Source organism: Echinops telfairi, unplaced genomic scaffold (genome assembly GCF_000313985.2).
Source record: "Echinops telfairi isolate 266 unplaced genomic scaffold, ASM31398v2 ScPeMD7_7457;HRSCAF=8495, whole genome shotgun sequence".
NCBI classification, from domain to species: Eukaryota; Metazoa; Chordata; class Mammalia; order Afrosoricida; family Tenrecidae; genus Echinops; species Echinops telfairi.
Genome location: NW_022111357.1, coordinates 25,146,782 through 25,154,649, shown reverse-complemented (window position 1 = coordinate 25,154,649; position 7,868 = coordinate 25,146,782). Strand labels below are relative to the sequence as shown.

Here is a 7,868-nt window from a genome sequence, read left to right as displayed (position 1 = left end):
AGCTGATGCCAAGGGCTCAAGTGGAGAGCAAATGCTTTCAGAATGATGATGGCAACGAACGTACAAATGTGCTGACACAATGGATGGATGGATGGATTGTGATAAGAGTTGTACGGGCCCCCAATAAAATGATTTTTAAAAAAGAAAGACCTCCTCAAAGTCTCAAGAGCAGAGATGTCGTTTTGAGGACTAAGACGAGTCTGGCTCAAGCCGTGGTCTTTTCAATCGCCTCGTGTGCAAATACTGCCAATGCTCTGGGGTTGTGGTGCTGATGAAGAACGCTGAGGGAGCCGGCCTGCCCCAAGAAAGAACAGACCGTCTCGGGAGACGCTCAGTCAGAGCGCTCCTGAAACGTGAGGATGGGGATACTTTGTTTCGCTCACGTTGGCCCTATTATCAGGGAGGGCCCGTCCCTGGAGAAGGAGGGTGTGTTTGGTACAGCCTAGGAATCAGGGAAGAAGAGGGAGACCTCAACGATGCATTTGAGGGACGCAGTGGCTGCAGCAGTGGGCTTGTGTGGGGGACGAGGATGAGGGTGGCCAGCACGCGACAGTGTTTCTTTGTGTTGTAGGCAGGGTCGCTCTGCGTCAGACCGAGTTCATGGCGCCTGACAACAACAACGAACTCTAAGAAAATAAATTTCTGTTTGTGTGAGAGGAAGAGACCGAGGTCCAGCCCCTCCGCCTTCCTGTAGCTCTGGTCCTGCTGCATCCCCTGGACTTGCCAGAGGCCACAGCAACCCCCTGCCCCAGATGCCCCAGTGGCTGCCGCCGAGCCCTGCGAGTAGCGCCTCCAGGACGCTCCAAGCGCCTTCCTGTGTGCCCTGCTCACGGGCACCTGGAGGGCAGAGCCAGGAGGCAGCTTCCCTGCCACCCACTTGGAGCAGCAAGCCCACCCTGCATCTGCTGCAAGACAAGAAGCTCCCCGTCGCTTGGTGCCGAACTCCGTCTGGGATCAGAGCCAACCCAGCATCCACACACTGCCTTGAGAGTGAGCTGCAAGCCAACCTGAAGGCTGGGTCTCGAACCAGCCACCCACTGGTCTTTCTCTTACAGCAGCACGAGGAAACGAAGACAGCACTCGTCAGGGACTTGAGTAGACTTACCCTTCCACATGAAGGAGCCGTCTTCCAGAGGCGCAAACATGCATTGGGGAGGGGCCCACACTCCCAGTTAGGTTCACAAGCCCTCACCCTTTCTGACCCAAGGAGCACGCTCCTGTAGCCGTGGGTGGGGACTTGGCCAGCGGCTGTGGGCAGGGCCCTGGAGGTGGGAGGGATGAGGGGGAGGAGCCTCTTTTCTAGGGCATGTGTCACCTGCCTCTTGCCCGGCCAGTCTGCAGTGGCAGCGTGAAGCTGGGGTCTGCTACCCAGAGACTTAAGAGTGGATCTCAGTCCGTGCAAGACCTATGTCGCTGGCCCCCCTGAATCCAGAACATGGCAGATGGGGCGCAAGCCAACCCCAAAGGATGCAGAAAGAAGGTGCCGGTTAGACACCCCTCTGGGAGTGAGCCCTCATGCTTCCCGGCTTCCTCTCCTGGGAGAATCTCCAGGTAAGTGCAGGCTTTCCTGGGCTGGAATCTCCAGAGGAGAGGGCAGGATGTAGGTGGGGGTGACTTGCTCCCCAAATCCCTTTCTCCAGAAAGCAGACGATGGACTGAGCCATGTCACTGTATTTTCATGCCGGGAAGGGTCTTCAGGACCACCTACTCAAATCTCCTGGGACATTTATGCCTAGAGAAGTTAATAGCTCTGCTGTCAGCCACGCAGCATTTTGAAAACAGAGCTGGGGCTAGAACACAGCCAACTCTTGTCGCTAGGTTGAAGCCCTATCTCACAAGGCTGGGTGGGTGGCAGCTCACTGGCTCAGGACGGTGGGTGGAAGGTGGGTCGGCTCTGATCCCAGAGGGGGTCCTCCATCGAGATATGGCGGTTCCCTTTCTGGAAGCTGGTGCAGGGAGGGGCTGCTGCTCCTAGCCCTGTGCTCCAGGTACCGGTTCCTCCAGGAGGAGCTGGGCACACAGGGAAGCACTTGGAGCTTCCTAGAGGTGCTAATCACAGGGTTTGGTGGCAGCCACTGGGACAGGGTTGATGGGTCCTTTGGTGCGCCCTGAGGAAGGTGGAGGGGACAGACTGGGGACCTAGGACTCTTCCTCCCGCAGGTCTAGCCTGGGTATGAAGAAGCTCTTCGCCATCGCCCTCCTGGCCGGTAGCGGTGAGTAAAGCCTCTGAAGGAGGCTCCTCCTTCGCTCCCTCCCCCAGCCCGTCTCTGTGACAACGTGACCGTGGCCACTCTGGGCTCAAGGCCACTGGCAGGCACTGAGACCCCAGAGCTGCCACTTCCTGTCTCGGAGCTTCCACTTCCTGCTTCAGCCCCCAGCCAGCCCTCATCCTCCCTTCTGGGGCCTGTTTACTCCCCAGTCCCCTGTCCAGCGCCAGTCACATTTACGAGGCTCAAGGGGGCAGGGCCCACAGCTGAGCAAGCATTGTAAAACAGTGGTGGGTGCTGAGTGAGCACCCGGGTTGCCCAGCCAAGTCTGAGTGTTTGCGTGGACAGAATTGTATGATTGTTACTAAAGGAGGCATGTGGACACGAGGTCGGGAGCCTGGGTGGGGGTGGGGGTATTTGCCATGCATCTATGATGGGTGAAAACAGGCCTGGCAGCAGGGTGGTGTATGTGAATCTGTGTGCTCACGTTGGCATCTGAGTGTGCGAGTTTACGTGTGCTTATTGACCTAAGTGTGCGTTAGCGTGGTGGGTAAAATCTACCGACTGTGGACATGGGCGTGTCGAGGTTAGGGGTCTCTGACCCATGATGGCCTGGGGAGAGCGGGCCAAGGCGTCGCCGGGTCCTGTGCCGTCCAGTCCATCGTGTGGCCATCACGTCCATCATCTCCCGGGGGTGTGCCCTCTTTCTCGCTGACCCTCCCTTTGACCAACCTTGATGCCCATTTCTGGAGACGCACATGAAGGGAGGGGGTGAAGCCTTGCCATCCTCACTTCCGGGGAGCCTTCCGGCTGCAATGCTTCCCAGAAGGGTTTGTTCTCGCTTTGGGCCACCGCGGCATCGATACTGGCATTCCTTGCCAACACCACAATTTACACGAAGGTCGCGGGGCCTCTCTCTGTGGAGTGTGAGGTGACAAGATGGAGACGCAGCTTCACACACAAGAGACACATGGTGGAGAATTCCGCTTGTGGGAACTGCTCTCCCTGGGCCCCCCAGGGCATTAGCGATCGGCAGGAGACGATCCCTGGGAGGGCCAAGTGAGGCTTTGGATGCAACTCTAGCCCATGCCACACCTCCAGATGTTGTGTGGCCGGCCACTCAGGGACATGGGATGTGCACTGAACTTTTCCTCCCCCCGGGCTAACACTCCCTGAACACAGACTGACTTGAAGGAAAAATACCTGTATGAAACACACAAACAAACAACAAGGTTAGACTGGGCCAGGCACTCGGAAGTGCTGGTTGAGTTCATGCCACGTGGCCTGCCATTAGGAAGCGCTGGTGAGGGGCCAGCCTGTCGCTGGAGCGCACAGATGACGTTGGCAGTGTGGGGAGGGCGAGCTTCAGGCCCCTGGTTTTCCTCAGTGTTGTGTGTCTGCGGGCGGATGTCTTTGTGAGGTGTGTGTCTGTCAACGTGGGAGAGGTGTGCGTCGGTGTGTTTGTACAGATGTGAGCGGAAATGGGGGCAGGAGGCATGCACGCTGTAAGTTGGGTGTGGGGGGTGAGTGTATGCGCGTGAGAGGGTGAGGTTGGCGAGCACCTGTGTGCGTATGTGAGGTGTGTACAGGTAGTGTGAGGTGAGTGAGTGCGTGTCCGTATGTGTGTGTATGCCTGTGGTGTGTGGTGTGTGCATATCTGTGTGTGTCAGATGTGAGGCTTGTAGGGGTAGCATGAAGTAGGTGAGTCAGTGTGCATGTGCGCGCGTGGTGTATGTCTGTATGTCTGCATCTGTGTGAGGTATGTGTACAATGGCTGCGTGTGGATCTGTGCGTCGGTGTGAGTGTCGGTGAGAGACTGTGTGTGCTCCCCAGTGTGTGAGTGGGCACTTCCCTCTGTTACAATGGGGGAGAAGTTGAGGGTCAGGAAGCCCTGCCCCCAGGATAACAGCTGCCGAGAGTGGGGGAGGGACACATTTCAGGCTGAGGGAGAGAGAACAGCACCCCTCACAGATGTGTGCTCCCCGCGCCACCCCCACACACGTTTGTGCTCCTCAGGACCTCCCAGATGCTCTGCACAGAGTGTGTTGTTGTCCCCAGGGTTTAGATTTGGGAACTGAAGCCAGAGAGGTTTCGTGACCCACCCAAGGATCCACAGCGATAACTGGAAGCCTGTGTCCAAGGCAGGGCTGTCTGCCTCCCTGGCAACGTAGTCCATGGTCGTTCACGCGGCTGTCAGTCCTCACCATAGTTGTCTTTCACGTCCCCCATCCCTTCCTATTCTCCTCGCTTATTGGCTCCCTGGTCTGTAGTGATGAAAACTTTGAAGCCAAGGGCCAGGAAGACCCAGGTGCGGCACATTCCCCAACATCATACCAAAGAGAAGGGTGGCCCCCAGTGGCAGTGCAGGAGGCAGGGAGTGTCTTGTGTGTGCCAGGCTCCCAGGTGTGTGCGGTATGAAGTGGGGGGGTGCCAGCCCCCCACCGCTCGTCGGGTTCAGTAAGCACAATTGTACGGTTGAGATATATATATCTAAATATATAGATATATAGATATAATATTAAAGTCATCGAGAGCATGAGAGGTAGAGGAGAGATTGGAATAATGGAGTCAGGCACATTTCATGGTAGCATGCTCACCTCAGCCTCGCTTGGTGGTCCATGTGGAGAGAGGGGGAAGGGAAGGACAAGGGGAAAGGGAAACAGAGGATGGGAGAGGAGAGGGGGAAGAGAGACCAGCGAGAGAGACCTCTATTGCTAACCCGGGCTTATATACCTTGGTGGGGGGGCAGCGTGCAAGCCCACTAATTACAGGTAAAGACATACACCACAGGAAGGGGTTTCACTATAGGTTATATAGCAATGAGAGGGGGTGGTCTAGGGACATACACGCAATAGGAAGAGGAGAGATTGGGGGTATACATGTGACAAGATGGGTGGATCCTAGATTCACTGAGCGGGTTTGATCTGTTCTCTGGATCTCCATAGGAACCATTAGCAGTAGGGTGTAAACCCCACCTGCTGGAACCAAGCTAGGGAGAAGTAATCCATTGTCCCCCGCTGGCAGGGAGCAGGGCCGACTGTGTAGTCTGGCGACTAACTGCCTTCAGGAAGGATGTCCGTTAGCATCTGACCTCCCCCACAGGTGCTGCCAACCTGAACCGCCAAGGCTGGGACCGCTCTTCCAGTTTACAAATGAGAACACTGAGGCCCGGGGAGCTTCGACTGGACCCAGGTGCTGGGCTCTGTGTCCTGCCTCCCCTGGCTGGCCAGATGCTCGGGCTCATTTCAAAGTCTGAGCTCTCCTTGCTAAGCCATGTTGGGGGGCCAGCTCCCCATCACCAGGGATGCTGGGCTGCCACACTTGAAGAAGCAAGAAAGAATGTGTGTGTGGGTATGTGTGGGTGTGGGGATGGGGGTGGGGTGTCTGAAGGACAAACCCAGCAATGCTCATATACGTATAGGAGGGAGTTTTATATCAGGAAGTCATCTTATATCGAGAAGGCATCCCAGCCCAGTCCACCTGAAGTCCAGGGTCAGATACTAGCTGGAGCGCGCTGCAGGTTCATGTCACTGCAGGCCGATGGTGCAGAAGGGGGAGGTAGGCAGCAGGAAGGTCGCAGGCCTGTAGGTGCAGTGACACATGGATCCAAGGTCAGCGGGAACATGGCAGGCTGCTGACAGCTCTCAGGATCAGGTGGCCTACCCGGGGCCACCCCTGGAGGCAGGCACTGAGTCCTGGCAGCAGAGAGAGTGAGGAAGGGGTCCCTAGTCTCTTATAGAAGGTCCCCAATCTCTCTTCTCAAAAGGCCCCCCTCCCAGGAGGCAGCATGAGGCTGTGCCCTGATTGGCAGGTTGGACGCCACCCCTGCTCAAGGGCATGTGGACGTGAAATCTAATTGCTACAGAGTGGCTTTGGGATTCCCATGCAGGCCTGTTTCTGGAATCCTTGGCTTCCTCCCCGCTGCAGGAACATTTCCTGATTTGTCTGTGGGTCAGGAAGGGGCACAAGGAGACAGGAGGGGCCACTGAACCCTGGCACAGCTGGAGAAGCCCAGAAGGTCAGAGGTGGGGTGGGGGGCTGTCTTACAGAGGCCTCCTATCCCCCACCCCCCACCCGCCTGGGTCCCCGCTGGGCTCTGCCACAGCCAGGCTGCTTTTCCCACCCAGCCTCAGTCTTCTCACTTGCCCAGTGGGGATGGAGCTGCTCTCCTGCTGAGGTGTGGAGTGCCAGTTGAGCCCCTGGCTCAGAGGCAACCCAGGGCCCAGGGGCAGGGAGGCCACAGCAGGAGGCTGAGCTCCTCAGACTCCAAGCAGCTGACTTGGTTGGTACTGAAAGTGTTCTTGTGCTCCTACTTGCTGTGAGACACAGGCGAAGGGGGGCGGTGTGAAAGTATGGGTGGTTGTGCACACTGTGCAGACAGATGGCATGTGTGTAAGTGTGTAACCAGGATGCATGCATGTGTGCATGTGCATGCGTACGTGTGCATGCGTGTGTGTGTGTGAGGGTGACACCAACACCCGTGAGCACAGCAGCCCTCTCCCAACTCGCAGCCAGTTCTAGGCTGTAACTGGAAGCATCGGTGGCCTCTGGGTGGGTCCGGAGATGCCCTGTGAGCCCAGGTGGGGGCAGAGGTAGCTGGACAGGTATAGAGAAGAAAGACAAACCCATTGTTTACAACTGCATGTGGCATTTGCACAGCCTCTTCCAGTGTGACTGCCCCTCAGCCTCTCCCCCTTCCCATGCCCACCCGCCCCCCCTCCCCGTCCTGCCCGCTGAGAACCAGCACTGCTGAGAGGCTGGGTGTACTGGTTCTGGGCCCTGAGCGCCCACCAGTCTACATGCTAAGTCCACCACGGCTCTGGACCTCAGTCTCCACAGCTGTACATGGGTGTTCATCAGAGCACCCTGCTGGGGGCCTGAGAGGGCCCAGGGAGATGCTTGCAAGGGGCTGCAGAGCACGTCGGCCCAGCGCAAACTCGAACTCACTATGCCCTCCTGTCAATTCTGACTCATAGGGCCGCACAGGGCCAGCCCTCTGCAAACAGCAACTCCCACGGCCATCTCCCGAGGGGAGGCGGGATGTGGGCAGCATGCTGTCCTTGGTACGCGAGCTCTTAAGACCCCTTGGCTCTCTTTCAGTTCTGCCCATGGCCCAGGGAAGCATGCTCAACCTCAAGTGCATGGTGGAAGCCATGACAGGCAGAAAGGCCATCCGGGCTTTTGTGGGCTACGGCTGCTACTGCGGGCTCGGGGGGCAAGGCCTGCCCGTGGATGGGGTGGACTGGTAGGTTGACTGGATTCCCAGGGAGATGGGGTGTGGGTGGGGTAACAGAAGGTCACTCTTGTCTCTACTTGTGAGAGGTGGGAGCTTGAAGGCATCTGTTTGACCGCCCAGTCTCACCAGGCAGGGGCTTCTGTCCCAAAGTCCCCACGGGAACAATAGCCACACTGCTCATGTCCTGCTCAGGCAAGGACTGGGGGCCTGCTTCCATCGGGCAGGTGCCCGCGCATAGCCTGAGCCTCCTCCAGCAGACTGGGAGCTGCCAGAGCCCTGGCTTCTGCTCCTACCTCCCCATCAGCAGGCAGAACCATGGCTGGAGTCACCGGGAGCCGAGCCAATGCATGCTGGCCAAGTGGTTTAACGCTGAGGGGATGGGGACAGCACCCCCCACCCCCCGCCAGTCCCCATCTCAACTTGTC

General features: G+C 57.8%; 2 protein-coding genes across 4 annotated transcripts in view; one reads left to right on the top strand and one right to left on the bottom strand.

The window, feature by feature from the left end:
• The window catches only part of LOC101647629 (group IID secretory phospholipase A2), a 34,086-nt gene extending 32,907 nt beyond the window's left edge, over positions 1–1,179 (bottom strand). For both annotated transcript variants that reach the window (XM_004705386.4, XM_045299176.1), the window contains exon 1: positions 1,106–1,179. The gene's annotated coding sequence lies outside the window, so the exon portion shown is untranslated. The remainder of the gene's footprint in view (positions 1–1,105) is intronic.
• A 165-nt stretch (positions 1,180–1,344) lies between these two features.
• PLA2G2F (phospholipase A2 group IIF) overlaps positions 1,345–7,868 on the top strand; it is an 11,816-nt gene continuing 5,292 nt past the window's right edge. For both annotated transcript variants that reach the window (XM_045299266.1, XM_030887994.2), the window contains exons 1-3: positions 1,345–1,551; positions 2,161–2,213; positions 7,308–7,452. In XM_045299266.1, the coding sequence (XP_045155201.1) occupies positions 1,436–1,551; positions 2,161–2,213; positions 7,308–7,452 (314 nt within the window). In that variant the 5' untranslated portion in view covers positions 1,345–1,435. The remainder of the gene's footprint in view (positions 1,552–2,160; positions 2,214–7,307; positions 7,453–7,868) is intronic.